This window comes from Dendrobates tinctorius, unplaced genomic scaffold (assembly GCF_039654945.1).
Source record: "Dendrobates tinctorius isolate UK_male_01 unplaced genomic scaffold, ASM3965494v1 ptg000223l, whole genome shotgun sequence".
Lineage (NCBI taxonomy): Eukaryota > Metazoa > Chordata > Amphibia > Anura > Dendrobatidae > Dendrobates > Dendrobates tinctorius.
This window is the reverse complement of record NW_027361890.1, coordinates 7,119,227-7,135,862: the sequence shown is the minus strand read 5'-3', so window position 1 is coordinate 7,135,862 and position 16,636 is coordinate 7,119,227. Positions and strand designations below refer to the sequence as shown.

Below are 16,636 nucleotides of genomic sequence, written 5' to 3'. Positions count from 1 at the left end.
TGGACTCAGATCCTGCAGTGCCAGACGTGTCCCACTGCTTAAGCCTGTACATGTCCGGGCCCGTCTGAAGTTTGCTAGAGAGCATTTGGATGATCCAGAGGCGTTTGGGGAGAATGTCCGATGGTCTGATGAAACCAAACTGGAACTGTTTGGTAGAAACACAACTTGTCGTGTTTGGAGGAAAAAGAATACTGAGTTGCATCCATCAAACACCATACCTACTGTAAAGCATGGTGGTGGAAACATCATGCTTTGGGGCTGTTTCTCTGCAAAGGGGCCAGGACGACTGATCCGGGTACATGAAAGAATGAATGGGGCCATGTATCGTGAGATTTTGAGTGCAAACCTCCTTCCATCAGCAAGGGCATTGATGATGAAACGTGGCTGGGTCTTTCAACATGACAATGATCCAAAGCACACCGCCAGGGCAACGAAGGAGTGGCTTCGTAAGAAGCATTTCAAGGTCCTGGAGTGGCCTAGCCAGTCTCCAGATCTCAACCCTATAGAAAACCTTTGGAGGGAGTTGAAAGTCCGTGTTGCCAAGCGAAAAGCCAAAAACATCACTGCTCTAGAGGAGATCTGCATGGAGGAATGGGCCAACATACCAACAACAGTGTGTGGCAACCTTGTGAAGACTTACAGAAAACGTTTGACCTCTGTCATTGCCAACAAAGGATATATCACAAAGTATTGAGATGAAATTTTGTTTCTGACCAAATACTTATTTTCCACCATAATATGCAAATAAAATGAAAAAAAAAACCAGACAATGTGATTTTCTGGATTTTTTTTTCTCAGTTTGTCTCCCATAGTTGAGGTCTACCTATGATGTAAATTACAGACGCCTCTCATCTTTTTAAGTGGTGGAACTTGCACTATTGCTGACTGACTAAATACTTTTTTGCCCCACTGTACATATACATGCAGACACAGATACACATACATACACACACACACAAACACACACAGTGAAGATAATAAGTATTTGACACACTACGGAATGTGCAAGATTTCCCACCTACAAAGAATTGAGAGGTCTGTACTTTTATTGTAGGTACACTTCACCTGTGAGAGACATAATCGAAAAATTAAAACCTGAAAATGACATTGTATGAGTTGTAAATTTTTTTATTGCATTTTATTGTAAGAAATAAATATTTGGTCACCTAACAACCAGCAAGAATTATGCCTCTCACAGACCTGTTTTTCTTTAAGAAGCCCTCCTAATCTGCACTTATTACCTGCATTAACTGCACCTGTTTGAACTTGCTACTTGTACAGTATAAAAGACACACACCCACCACCTACACACCTTCTATATCAGGTGTTTAGCCTTAAAGGAGGTCTGCCACATAGTTTATAGATCAGCTGGAAAGTACTGCGCAAACCACTGTAGGGGATGGGGACAAAGTGTAATGCAGTGAGTCCTCCTCTCTCGAACCCTAAACTGATGCTGCTGGGAAGGGAACAGTGGAGAGAGCAGAAAACACACTGTAAAGGGCCTGTCACACTAAGCGATATCGCTAGCAATATCGCTATAACGTCACTGGTTTTTGTGACGCAGCAGCGATATTGCTAGCGATATCGCTATGTCTGATACTTACCTTCGACCGCTCCCCCGCTGGTTATCGCTGATCGCGCGAGAACGACCTGGACCATTTCTCGTCGTCAGCTTCCTGCTGGGCTTCCTGCTGTGGAGACGAGCGACGCATGGACGCCGGGCGGGAGGACGTCAGGATCACCTCGTCTGACAGGTAAGTAGCGACCCCCGACCCCTGCGATGTTGCTGGTGAGATCTGCCTATGTGGCAGCTCACTAGCGACCACTTAGCAATGCACCAGCGATCCTGACCACGTCATATCGCTGGTCGGGATCGCTGGTGCATCGCTAAGTGTGACAGTACCTTTAGGGTATGTGCACACGGTGCAGATTCTGGTGCAGTTCTGAATCAGATTTGGCCCTGCAGAACTGAAGCAGAACTGCAATTGATGTACAGTACCATTTAAGGCTATGTAAAACAAAAAACGCTGTGCACATGCTGCAGATTTTTCCGCGCAGATTTGATGCAGATTTAAAACTGCAGCATGTCACTTCTTTTATGCAGTTCTGCAGCAGTTTTTCATCCATTATAGAAATCTGCAGGTGAAAACTGCAGGGGAAATCCGCACAAAAACTGCACTAAATCTGCACTAAAACTGCAGGTAAAACGCAGGTCATTTTACCAGCAGATTTAGCAAAATCTGAGCTGAAAATTCCACAGCAGAATCCGCACCGTGTGCACATAGCCTTAGTCTGGCTCTTCTTCCACTAATTTCCCCTGTGTGCCGTACAGCCCAGACTCCCTAACTCTACAGGTGAACACTCACCATTGTGGTGAGCCATGCAAGAAGCCAGAGCCAGCAGCCAGTGAGCGCTTTCATTGTCCAGCCTCTCTTCCTGCATGACATGCCTTTTTTTCAGTGCCCTCAACCCATCTCTGCATACCAGAATGATTACTGGTGGGAGTAGGAGCGACCTGGTGTCAATGATCACTGGGCTCTCTGACTGATGGGCACCATAGCGGATGCATACACTCCTGCTTGCAAGGCCCCCACCTCTGGGCCCCGATGCAGCTGCAGTGGTGCTTAGGCCTGTTTCACACTTCAGTTTTTTGTGATCAGTTGTAATCCGCCAAAGATGAAAAAAATGGATCTGTTTCCGTTGTGGAACAAACGGATGTCAGCGGACCGTTTTTCAGACTGATCCAACGAAGTTGCAAAGGGCAGGAAATTTAAAGGAACCGCGGTCTGGAAGAAGAGAGAGAGAGAGGGAAAGAACAGAGAGAGAGAGGTAAAGAACAGAGAGAGAGAAAGAACAGAGAGAGAGAAATTGCTTCTCTGAGAAAATCTTCCGGGCAGGCGCGCTCGCAAAAAGCGGACCGTCGCTACAAGAAAACGTTTCAAAGTCCGTCTGCTCCGCCCGGGAACCGCTACAATTCAAACAGATCCGTCCAAAAATGGATGCAACGGACGACCGTCAGTCAAAATCCGCCGCTAATGCAAGTCTATGAGGGAAAAAACGGATCCGCCCAAAAAGGGGCGGATCCGTTTTTTATAAAAATGGCGGATTTTGACTGACGTCAAAAAACGGAAGTGTGAACTAGGCCTTAGTCTACCCCTGTTCTCTATAACCACTCTGGAATTCTTGCTTATACTGTAAATGAGGGTCCCGAACATGGCACCTTCTTCAATTAACATAGCATTGCCTAATGATGCTTTGCACAATGATAACGAGGGATCACAAGGATGAAACACTAACAAGTGCTATATAAAATATTCAAACCAATATGTACCTTTCCATGTGGAGCAATTCTTTAGCTATACATAAGTAGCCTATAGAATTAATAGTTTTCTGTGTTAAGCGTTACTCTATGGCTATACTTGCATATAATATAGGAATAGTGAACGACAAACAGAACATTAACTTTAGGCTGGAAATCAGGGCCTCAATTAGTGCGGGGGATGCTGAAACTCTATATGATGAGAGAGTAGGTATGTGGATTGTATGTAAATGTATGTGTGAGAATATAGCAGAAAAACAAGTAACGCTCTCTTCTCCTGTTTCCCCTTTCTCCATTTCCTTATTTGTCTCCAATTACCCCCACCCTTCTTCCCGCTCTTCTGTACTTGTGCCAATCACCCACTCATCGCAGGATGTCCGAGCCTACAGGGAGGTGGGGGTTCCAGAATCACGAATCTTTACTGTGAATCCAAGGGGAGAATTGACTCAGGAGCTGAACTCCAGCTTTAAATCCTCGTGAGTCTGTAGGAAATTAGCATGGAGTGGGTTGTGTTATACATTTAGATTATGCTGATGTTATCTCATTATCTGTCATCTTTCACTATTTTTATAATGTTTACTTATTTTGTATGGTTGATTTGAATACATGTGGAAAGGGTTTAAAATGCATTAGTCATTATAATCAACCCTCCAAAGCTATATATAGGTATGTAGGTTGTAGAAAGTTGAATAAAATGATACCTTATTCCAGAAAAATCCATGTTTCTCAATATGGAAATGAGCCATTAAGATCTATGGGTCAGACATAGATCTCCCTTATAATTTGCCTCTACAGCTTATTTTAAATGAAAGGAAGCATTAAAAGTGTGAGCAGAGGCATAGCTAGGGTTTTGGTTCAGGGGGTGGCGAAACTTCTGAGTGGGCTCCTAACCAGATAACCTTGATTACAACTGGGTGACGCACCCTAATAGTGGAGGAGAACCTCAGCAGATGACCGCACTGTTGCTGAAAATAATCTCTATATATAGACCAATATTGATATTACCGCCATAGGGTCAGTGGTAAATACCAGTCCTACAGAACATATTAGAGGTCACAGCACAGTTACAGATAACGACTTACAACTGACGTTCCTTCTGATGGAGTCATTCACTTTTCACGTCTTTTCCATCTGGCCCAGATCGACATGACAACTTCTTCCAGACAGTACAGACCGGAGCATGCTTCCCCCTCCCCCCCCCACGGCGTAGGCAAAGGCCAGCATGACAGAGGGTTGGAGGGGGGTGGGGACAGTTGGAATAGGTGGGGGTATGCAAAAAGAGGGTTTTATAGAGCGGAGTATGGGAGGGGTTTTGCCAGTTCCCGCTCCGGAGGCATTTGTGAGCAGTCCCCCAGCAACCTGCGCTTACCATCATGGGATCCGATGTGTGGTTGCTGGACAGGCTGCGGATGACTGCGGGTGACTGCGGAGCGTCAGCCGCCTGGTTGGCTGGAAGCCCAGGTGTCCGGTATCATTGGAGGAGTTAGTGGCAAGGCGCCGGTGGATTCTTCAAGGGCGCAGCATTCCCAGCGTGTGCGGCCTCCGGAGCGCCTGTCCCCAGATGCACCTCCTCGGTCCCAGCGCCGGCACAGGACCCCCTCCAGGGACCCTCCGGGCCGGGTGCCTGCCTGCAAGTGTCCAAACAGGCCCCGGTCTGGGAGGAATCCGTCGGCTGGGCTGGGGCCTGTGGCGGTGAGTAGGCCTTCTCCCTGTCGTTGCAGGGGGCGGAGCTTACACGCACCAAGACCTGTGCTATTTCTGGAGATATTACAGAGGGTTGCCATGGTGATGACCCAGCCAGGCGGTCCGCCTCTGCTGCTACACCCGAGATGTCAGGGGAGATACCTGGATGCAGTGACAGGCGGCGCCCCAGGGGATGCGGGGCAGCTAGACCTGTTGGGTGGCCTGGGATTTCCAGTATTGTCCTCCAGCGGGGCTGGAGATGATTTGCAGCAATGAGGACCTGGGAGCAGAGCAGGCAGTGGGCTCCTGCACGAGGGGCTTGACTCTCAGGCTGTGCTTGCTGGCTCAAGGGATGCTCGCAGTGTGGTCACATCGAGGGTTGAGAGGCCTGGCAGGGCAACGGCATCAGGATCCTCTTTTGAAGGTGGACCTCAGGGCCCTGAGAGTCCGGAGGGCGGATCAGGGATGACGGATGGCTGGATGAATGCTAGGTCTGCAGCTGGAGGGATCAGAGCTCCCTCACAGCCCGGTGAGTATGAGTCTATGTCTTGTCTGTTGCCGTCGTTTTTGGTGTCCCCGTCGTGGAGGCTTAGTCCGGCATTGGGGCTTTTGGTTCCAGGCCAGGGTGTGGGGGCTCAGACTGATATAAGGGGTGAAGAGGTTAGTGAGATATTGAGCCATGCGAGAGTTGTTTGTGCAATTGGAGGTGAATAGGTCGACGCCAACGCATTTGGCCGCTTGGGTGGGTTCTCCTTGTGGGCCATGCACTTATAAAGCTGTTCTCTGCAGCGTGTCCACATCGGACATTACCTGTCTGAATCCTGCTCATATAGGTACTATACACATGATCAGGTTTTTAAATACATCAGTTAGGGACTGCTCTGATACGGGTTACCTAGACGTTTGGTAGAGCGGCTTAGTATACATTTTTTGCAAAAAACGTATCAACCAAATACCCTGTTTTTTATAATCTTTTTACTAGCACTTGATGTTTACTGTTACTTCTTTATAACAGAGTATTTTTACACGTTTTATTGTATTTTTCTGTGTTTGGGTTCTCAAGGAGTAGGCCATGGTTTTACGGGCATGGTGTTACGGGTTTTACGGGTATTGGTGTCTGTTCAGACAGAAAAAGAGAAGGAAGGTGAGATTCATTTAGATGACAGAGCGCATGGCTAAGTTTGTTTGTTTTGAGGTGCCACTGGGGGCTCATTTGAAGAAAGAGGTGCGTGAGAAGATTTGGAAAGATGAATATGTCTTCAAGATTTTTTCACTTCCATTGGAAAAGTTTAATTTGGATGAAGGTAAAAAGGATGAGAGTAAGGCTGGAGTCACACACAACGATTAAAAAATTGGTCCGATATTAACGGTCCGAAATCGCACAAAGGTTTCTTCACCATGGCTCCGTCTGTGATCTGATTTTCCAACGTAGAACCGATTTTATTCGCATGTAAGCATCCGTTTGACATCCATCTGGCGAGATTTTCTCGCGGACTTGCAAAATGGACATCTAATGGAGCCCTATGACAGGTTTTCAAACACAAAGGAAAGAATAGATAAAGACACATAGAATACATATATATAATATATATATATATATATATATATATATATATATATATATATATATATATAATTCATGCAGTTCTTCACAGCAGAATAGCCACTGTAACATTTGCCGGCTTCTGTAAATTCATTCCCCTACCCGACATGAAGTGACACATGGTTTACATATAGTTAACCATTTCAGTTCATGGTTTTTTTTTATGTCTATCACTAGTAATTAGATGAGGGTTTTTGTGTAAAATTTTGGAGTTGTAGGTGTTAATTTAAGGGGTTAATTCGTTGTAAAAAATTGCGGGGACTCCCTGCAGCCTCAGTGACGTCAGCGGAATTCCCCGCAATTTTTTACAACGAATTAACCCCTTAAATTAACACCTACAACTCCAAAATTTTACACAAAAACCCTCATCTAATTACTAGTGATAGACATAAAAAAAAAACAAAAACATGAAATGAAATGGTTAACCATATGTAAACCATGTGTCATTTCATGTCGGGTAGGGAAATGAATTTACAGAAGCCGGCAAATATTACAGTGGCTACTCTGCTATGAAGAACTGCATGAACTATATATATATATATATATATATATATATATATATATATATATATATACACACACACTCACTGGCCACTTTATTAGGTACACCTGTCCAACTGTGTGTTAAGACTTAATTTCTAATCAGCCAATCACATGGCGGCAACTCAGTGCATTTAGGCATGTAGACATGGTCAAGACAATCTCCTGCAGTTCAAACCGAGCATCAGTATGGGGAAGAAAGGTGATTTGAGTGCCTTTGAACGTGGCATGATTGTTGGTGCCAGAAGGGCTGGTCTGAGTATTTCAGAAACTGCTGATCTACTGGGATTTTCACGCACAACCATCTCTAGGGTTTACAGAGAATGGTCCGAAAAAGAAAAAAAATCCAGTGAGCGGCAGTTCTGTGGCCGGAAATGCCTTGTTGATGCCAGAGGTCAGAGGAGAATGGGCAGACTGGTTCGAGCTGATAGAAAGGCAACAGTGACTCAAATTGCCACCCGTTACAACCAAGGTAGGCAGAAGAGCATCTCTGAACGCACAGTGCGTCGAACTTTGAGGCAGATGGGCTACAGCAGCAGAAGACCACACTGGGTACCACTCCTCTCAGCTAAGAACAGGAAACTGAGGCTACAATTTGCACAAGCTCATCGAAATTGGACAGTAGAAGATTGGAAAAACGTTGCCTGGTCTGATGAGTCTCGATTTCTGCTGCGACATTCGGATGGTAGGGTCAGAATTTAGCGTAAACAACATGAAAGCATGGATCCATCCTGCCTTGTATCAACGGTTCAGGCTGGTGGTGGTGGTGTCATGGTGTGGGGAATTTTTTCTTGGCACTCTTTGGGCCCCTTGGTACCAATTGAGCATCGTTGCAACGCCACAGCCTACCTGAGTATTGTTGCTGACCATGTCCATCCCTTTATGACCACAATGTACCCAACATCTGATGGCTACTTTCAGCAGGATAATGCGCCATGTCATAAAGCTCGAATCATCTCAGATTTGGTTTCTTGAACATGACAATGAGTTCACTGTACTCAAATGGCCTCCTCAGTCACCAGATCTCAATCCAATAGAGCATCTTTGGGATGTGGTGGAACGGGAGATTCGCATCAGGGATGTGCAGCCGACAAATCTGCGCCAACTGTGTGATGCCATCATGTCAATATGGTCCAAAATCTCTGAGGAATGCTTCCAGCACCTTGTTGAATCTCTGCCACGAAGAATTGAGGCAGTTCTGAAGGCAAAAGGGGGTCCAACCCGTTACTAGCATGGTGTACCTAATAAAGTGGCCAGTGAGTGTATATATTGTATTCTATGTGTCAATATCTATTCTTTCGTTTCTTTAGTTAACCTGTCAGTGTGATTTTACTGTATTGCTAAATGAATTGCCGGCTTTTTGTAAAGGACACCGGGTGCGATTTTATCGCAACTCACATATCTGGTCCGTTTGTAATCCGATTTTTTATCGCCCCCATAGACTTGCATTGGCGAGTCCAATCCGAAAATCGGTGACAATCGCAGCATGCTGCGATTGTCTCGGTCCGAGGAAACGTTCTGAGAAAAAATCGGATGATGGGAGCTGCCCCATAGAATAACATTGGGACGAATGCAATGCGATTTTTTTATCACATTGCATTCGTCCAATTTAATCGCTAGTGTGACTCCGGCCTAAGAAGGAAAAGGAGGAAAAACGGAGGTGGTGCTTGATTCCTCAGACGTTTGTTAATTGGTTGCAGACGTTTGCAATTTTGTCAAGTGTAATTGTTGAGAAAGCTCCGGAGAATTGCTCTGGCCTGTTTTGCTAGGAGGCACATAGAGTTTATGGGAGCTAGGCTTGGCTACGGTATGATGAGCAATTCAGGCAGACGAAGGCAATTCGTCCGATGATCCGGTGGGATCAAAAGGACATTGGTTTGTGGCTGCAGGTTATGGCTCCGATGAGATTTGGTCATTCGTTTCAGAGTGGGGCCGGGGTTGTCGGCCAGTCCGCTTCCCAAGGAAGTAATCAGGGAGCCGGGGGCCAGTCAGGTCAATACGGAGGTAAAAAACATGGATTATGCTAGCAGTTTAACGAAGGCCAGTGTAAGTTTGGGACCACTTGCAAGTTCAAGCACATGTGCTCGCACTGCAGTAGCTCTTCACATGGTGCCGCCAGATGTTTCAAAAAGAATAAAGCAAAGCCAGAGAATAGTAATTCCAAAAGGGGTGACACCAATGAAGCTGGACGCAATGGTCCCTTATCTAAGTAGGTTTCTGGATCGGGACAAAGCAGAACTGTTATTGTTGGGTTTTAGGGATAGTTTTCGAATCCCTGCTCCTCATTTTGTAATACCTCGGGTGCTTAAGAATCTCAAGTCGGCGGAGCAATATGCTGAGGTTGTCACGGAGAAGTTAGGTAAGGAGGTTGCATTGGGTAGGATGTCTGGATCTTTTAACCCCTTAACGACCAAGCCATTTTATAGGTTAAAGACCAGGTCTTAATTTTGAAATCGGACCACTGTCACTTTATGTGGTTATAACTCTGGAACGCTTCAACGGATCCCGCTGATTCTGAGAATGTTTTTTCGTGACATATTGTACTTCATGTTAGTGGTAAAATTTCTTCGATATGACTTGCGTTTATTTATGAAAAAAATGGAAATATGGCGAAAATTTTTAAAATTTGCAATTTTCAAACTTTTAATTTTTATGCCCTTAAATCAGAGAGATATGTCACAAAAAATAGTTAATAAATAACATTTCCCACATGTCTACTTTATATCAGCACAATTTGGAACCAAAATTTTTTTCTCTTAGGAAGTTATAAGGGTTAGAAGTTGACCAGCGATTTCTCATTTTTCCAACAAAATTTACAAAACCTTTTTTTTAGGGACCACCTCACATTTGAAGTGAGTTTGGGGGGTCAGTATAACAGAAAATACCCAAAAGTGACACCATTCTAAAAACTGCACCCCTCAAGGTGTTCAAAACCACTTTCAAGAAGTTTATTAACCGTTTAGGTACTTCAAAAGAATTGAAGCAATGTGGAAGGAAAAAATGAACATTTAACTTTTTTTCCCAAAAATTTTTATTTGGACACAATTTCTTTTATTTTGTCAAGGGTTTCAGGAGAAAATGAACGACAATATTTGTTGTGCAATTTCTCCTGAGTACACCGATACCCCATGTGTGGAGGAAGACCAATCTTTAGGTGCACGGCAGAGCTCAGAAGGGAAGGAGCATCATTTGAGATTTTGAATGTCAAACTGGCTGGAATCGAGAGCGGACGCCATGTCGCATTTGGAGAGCCTCTGATGTACCTAAACAGTGGAAACCCCCCATAAGTGACCCCATTTTAAAAACTAGACCCCCCAAGAAACTTATCTAAATGTGTGCTGAGCACTTTGAACCCCCAAGGGCTTCACAGAAGGTTATAACGTAGAGCCGTAAAATTAAAAAATCATATTTTTTCCACAAAAATGATCTTTTCACCCCCAATTTTTATTTTCCCAAGGGTAACAGGACCCCAAAAGTTATTGTACAATTTGTCCTGAGTACGCTGATACCCCATATGTGGGGGTAAATTACTATTTGGGTGCATGGCAGAGCTCGGAAGGGAACGAATGCCATTTGACTTTTTAGGCTGGAATCGAGATTGGACGCCATGTCGCATTTGGAGAGCCCCTGATGTGCCTAAACAGTTCAAACCCCCCACAAGTGACCCCATTTTGGAAGCTAGACCCCCAAGGAGCTTATCTAGATGTGTGTTGAGCACTTTGAACCCCCAAGTGCTTCACAGAAGTTTATAACGTAGAGCCATGAAAATAAAAAAATCTGTTTTTCCACAAAAATGATCTTTTTGCCCACAAATTTTTATTTTCACAAGGGTAACAGGAGAAATAGGACCCCAAAAGTTGTGGTGCAATTTGTCCTGAGTACACTGATACCCCATATGTGGGGTGGATCCACTGTTTGGGCACATGGCAGAGCTCAGAAGGGAAGGAGCGCAGTTTTGGAATGCAGACTTTGATGGAATGGTCTACGGGCGTCATGTTGCGTAACGCAGAGCCCCTGATGTGCCAAAACAGTAGAAAACCCCCACAAGTGACCCTATTTTGGAAACTAGACCCCCCATGGAGCTTATCTAGATGTGTAGTGAGCACTCTGAACCCCCAAGTGCTTCACAGAAGTTTATAGCGCAGAGTAGTGAAAATTAAAAAATCATATTTTTTTCCACAAAAATGAGCTATAATTTTTCCATATTTCGGCCGACAGAGTCATGTGTGGGCTTGATTTTTACGGGAAGAGCTGACGTTTTTATTTGTACCATTTTCGGGCACATAACGTTTTTTGATCGCTTTCTATTCTGATTTTTCTGTTCATTTTTTGAATGAACAAAAACCAGCAATTTAGGAATCCTTTTTTTTTTCCCCCTCCGTTCCGCATGTGGTAAAATTAGTATGGCAGCTTTATTCTTCGGGTCACTACGATTACAGCGATACCTCATTTATATCGTTTTTTTATGTTTTGGTGTTCTTTACACAATAAAAAATTTTATAGAAAAAATATTTTTGCATCACTTTATTCTGCGAGCTATAACTTTTTTATTTTTTCACTGATGATGCTGTATGGTGGCTCGTTTTTTGCGTGACAAGATGACGTTTTCAGCGGTACCATGTTTATATATATATATTCGTGTTTTTGATCACGTATTATTGCACTTTTTCCAAGCGGTATGATGATACTGCTTGGAAAAAGTATAATTTGCTACTTTTTTGTGTTTTTTTTTATGGCGTTCACTGAAGGGGTTAACTAGGGTGACACTTATAGATGGGATTTTTACGGATGTGGTGATACCAAACGTGTATTTTTTTTTATTTATTTATTTTTTTTTACATAAAAATGTGTAATTTTTAGGGGATTTTTTAGGGAATTTTTTATATTATTTTTTAATAATTTTTTTTACATATTCTTTTAAGAAATGTTTTTTTTTTTACCTTGTCTTTTTATGGGACTTTCGCTTTCACTTTAGGTATAATACATTACAGTGCTCCAGCATTGTAATGCATTATACTTATGCTGAAAGCTGCTGACAAACATGGTCTCACCAGCTCTCCATAGGTAAATGACCCAGAGGTTGTCATGACACCTCCGGGTCATCATGGCACAGGTCGTGCCCCGCGATTACATCGCAGGGACGCCGACCTGAGGCAGAGGGAGCCCCCTACCTTCTGCCTCCCCCTCTGAACACTGCGATCACGCTCGATCGCAGCAGTGAGGGGGTTAACAGCCAGGGGCGGCGGGGGCACCGCTCCTAGCTGTCAATGCAGAAGCTCAGCCACTGCAGCGCTGAGCTCCTGCACTGATCGGGCAAGGAGAAGCTCAAATTTCAGCTCATCACTGCTGTGTTTGGTCTTTCAGATTGACCGACCAATCACAGCGCAGTGGGTGCAGGGACCGACTGCAAGGGTCCCTGCCCCCCTTCCTGTGCTTCTCAGCTGTCATAGACAGCTGTTGGCACTGAACTGAAACTGCGTGTTTACACGCAGTGACAGTTCAAAGGCAGGACGTGCAGAGTCCGTCATGGTGCGGTAAGTTACCTCCTGCCATGATGGACTCTGCACGTCCATAGACATTAAGGGGTTAAGGTTCCTCCGCTGGTAGATTTGGTGGTTTCGCTTCTGGGCGTGGTTCCGAAGAAGGAACCGAATAAGTTCCAGCTTATTCATCATTTGCCGTACCCTCTGGGGAGGTCGGTAAATGATGGGATAGGCTCGGAGCTTTGCTCAGTCGTGTATACGTCCTTTGATGAGGTGGCACGCTGAGTGCGCAATTATGGCAAGGGTGCATTGTTGGCTAAAACCGATATTGAATCTGCTTTTTGTTTGCTACCGGTTCATCCAGAAAGTGTGAGGTTGTTGGGTTGTTATTGGGGAGGGGAGTTTTTCCCCTTCGTCTCATTGGGGGGCACAGGTACTGTGGGTGTATGCTACTGCCATCTGGAGGCTGACACTAGGCAATACAACACAAGGTTAGCTCCTCCCCCGCCGCATACACCCTCGCCCCGATTGCGGGAGGAAACCAGTTTTTTGCTTAGTGTCTTATGGAGGCACACGCAGTCTGGATCTCTCCAGACGATTTTTTTCTAGTTTACTATGAAGATGAGACAGGGGCGACGGATCCTATAGAAAGGGTCCGATCTCCCCAAACCAACAACGGGCGAGCACGCGTTGAGTATCATCTCCGCGTATCCTTTCCCGCACCGAGGGACATCTCTGGGACTTTTCCCCAGACATCTATTTTTTCCTTGTTTTTTATTTTATGAAGATAAGACAGGGGCAACGCATCCTATTGAAAGGATCCGATTTCCCCAAACCATCAACGGGCGACCACGTGCGAGTGTCCCTCCACGTATCCTCTCCCGCGACGTGGGACATTATGCCAGACTTAGCCCTGTCCACCCCTAGGTAATGAAACCATGGGCTTGCACAGAGGCACAAGACTAGTCTGTGCGGCCCCCACTGCTCCACCAACGCTAGACGTGTCATGTCGGACGCTGTTCACACCTCAGCGTCCGGCAGGCAGAGGTAGTTCCACCTCCATCCACTATAGCCTCAGTGGCGCCGGCTTGATCTTCAGGCTCTCGGGGGTTAATCTTGCTGGAGACCAGGTTGGATGGTTAGTCACGCCCACGGTCTTTAAATAGTCATGCTGGCCTATTGGCGTCGCCGATTATAGCTTGTGTTTCATACCAAGTGGTTCCGGTCTGGAGTGGAGGTGTTGAAGAGAGAGAGATTCGTATCTGGTGGCGTATGATCCGTTGTTATCCTTTCTCCTTCCCACATTTGTGTTTAGTTGTGCCCTGTTCACATTACTGTATATTCCTGTGTGTGTGCGGCACAGTGCAGTTTAAGTTCTCCCTGTCTGTCATAATTTGTGTGGGGGCTTTGGTGGTGTGTCTCCTCACTGGGTGGAGGGTGGAGGGTTAAGTGCAGGGCTGAGCAGGAGATAAGGAAAGGTTGGAGGCTCAGGCATTTGCACCATCAGCAAAAACCCTGGGTTGAGGGTCAGACAGGGTTTCCCCTAGTTAAAGGGACATCTCAGGGGCCCCGGGTATTTCAGCCTTAGTTGAACTAAGCCCCGCTTGACATTATAATCGGCCCACATTTTTCAGGAGTCCATGGATCCATTAGATTCCATAACCCGCCAGTTGGCGGCGCTGTCCTTACAGGTCTCCGAGTTGAAAGGGGCAGTTCAGCAGCAGGGCCTGGTAGTAGCGAAGGTGCAAATGGCATCTGCAGGTATCGGTGCAGAGCCGAAGTTTCCGCTGCCAGAACGATTTTCAGGGGATCGCAGCAAATTTGTCGTATTTCGGGAGGCCTGCAAGTTATACTTCCGCATGCGCCCTATCTCCTCTGGTAATGAGGCCCAGCGGGTAGGGCTGGTGTTGTCATTACTGAGTGGTGACCCCCAAGCATGGGCATTTTCCTTACCAGCTGACTCTGCTACATTTCATTCTGTCGATAATGTTTTTTCTGCCCTCGGGCTCATTTACGATGATCCTGACCGACTGGCTCTAGCGGAATCTAAAATCCGCGCCCTCCGCCAGGGGGAGCGCTTGGCAGAGGACTATTGTTCGGAATTTCGCCGTTGGGCCGTAGACACACAGTGGAATGACCCAGCACTGCGGAGCCAGTTTATTCATGGGGTATCAGGGAAGGTTAAACAAGCCCTCCTGATGTATGAGACTCCGGCATCGTTGGAGTCTGCCATGAGTTTGGTGATACGTATTGATCGCCGTTTTCGTCAGGGGGCACAGGAGACGCTACCTCTGGGGGAAAGCAGAGGTGCAAGTGTGGTTGAAGTAGATGAGTCCCCTGAACCTATGCAGATTGCTGGCGTGGCACAGGTTAAGCGTCGCTCTCCGGGATTCCGGAAGCCCGGAGCATGTTTCTACTGTGGTAAAAGAGGTCATTATGTTAACGTTTGCCCGGTACTACCTAAGAGGGTCACACCGGTGGAAAACTGTTAAGCTCAGAGGGTATGGAGGAGACCCAACTGAGCGTATGCATATCCTCCATGATGGTATCTCAATATATGCTCCCTGCCAAGGTTATTATCGCGGGCAGAGAGCTACCAATATCAGTGTTTGTGGATAGCGGTTCCGCCACCAATCTCATAGATGAGGAGTTTGCACACACCGCCGGGTTTAAGATCGAAAGACTTCCTCACCCCATACAGGTGGTTACCATTAATGCTGTTCCCCTCCCTCAAGGGGAGATTACAGAGTTTGTGGCAGAGGTGAAACTCCACATTGGGGTCCTACATTCTGAGTCGGTTACATGTAGGGTCCTCCGTAATCTCCCAGCACAAATGGTCCTGGGTTTTCCATGGTTGTCCAGGCACAACCCGGTAATTGATTGGAAAACTCAGGACATAGTACAATGGAGTGGTTTCTGCCAAGACAATTGCTTGGCCACATGTGTGTCCGCCGTGACGCCCAGCCTGCCGGAGGCTTTGCAGGATTTCGCGGATGTTTTCTCTGAGAAGGGTTGCTCAGAAATGCCTCCACATAGAGCCTATGACTGTGCGATTAGGTTAAAACCCGGGGCCAAATTACCTAAGGCCAGGATGTTTAATATTTCTGGTCCTGAGAGACAAGCTCTGAAAGACTACATCGCGGAGAGTCTGAGCAAAGGACACATCCGGCCTTCGTCCTCGCCTGTAGCCGCGGGGTTTTTCTTCATTAAGAAGAAAGATGGGGGGTTACGCCCGTGTCTGGATTTCCGAGAGTTAAACCAGATTACTATCCGTGATCCCTACCCAATGCCGTTGATCCCGGATTTGTTCAACCAGGTAGCGGGGGCGAAATGGTTTTCCAAGCTGGACCTCAGGGGGGCGTATAACCTCATAAGGGTCCGTCAGGGGGATGAGTGGAAGACGGCGTTTAACACTCCTGAGGGTCATTTTGAGAGTCTGGTTATGCCGTTTGGGTTGACCACCGCGCCTGCCGTTTTCCAACATTTTATTAATGATGTATTTGCTCATGTCCTGGGGAGATTTGTGATTGTATACCTGGATGATATCCTCATTTATTCTAGCGATCGGGACACTCATTTGGAGCATGTCAGGCAGGTGTTACAGTTGCTCCGGGAGAACCAGCTCTATGCTAAGCTGGAAAAATGTTTATTTTTTGTCCAGGAGTTGCCCTTTTTGGGATATATTGTGTCCGCAGCCGGGTTTAAAATGGACACCGCTAAGGTGCAAGCGGTGCTGCAATGGGAGAGGCCGGAGAGTCTGAAAGCACTCCAGCGGTTCCTTGGGTTTGCGAATTATTATAGGAAATTTATAAAACACTTTTCGACTATCGCCAAACCGCTCACGGACATGACAAAAAAAGGTGCCGATCTGGCGAGCTGGCCTGAGGTGGCTATACGTGCATTTGAGCGTCTGAAGAATAGTTTTGCTTCAGCCCCCATTCTGGTGCAACCAGACGTGTCTAAACCTTTTGTGGTGGAGGTTGATGCGTCGGAGGTGGGAGTGGGGGG

At 46.1% G+C, this 16,636-nt stretch overlaps 1 protein-coding gene across 8 annotated transcripts in view; it reads left to right on the top strand.

Annotated features, from left to right (window-relative positions):
• Positions 1–16,636, top strand: part of LPIN3 (lipin 3) — a 207,052-nt gene that overhangs the window by 172,801 nt on the left and 17,615 nt on the right. For 7 of the 8 annotated variants that reach the window (XM_073555293.1, XM_073555290.1, XM_073555288.1 and 4 more), the window contains one exon: positions 3,692–3,795. The exons of the other annotated variant lie outside the window; for it this stretch is intronic. In XM_073555293.1, the coding sequence (XP_073411394.1) occupies positions 3,692–3,795 (104 nt within the window). The remainder of the gene's footprint in view (positions 1–3,691; positions 3,796–16,636) is intronic. 8 annotated transcript variants of the gene reach the window in all.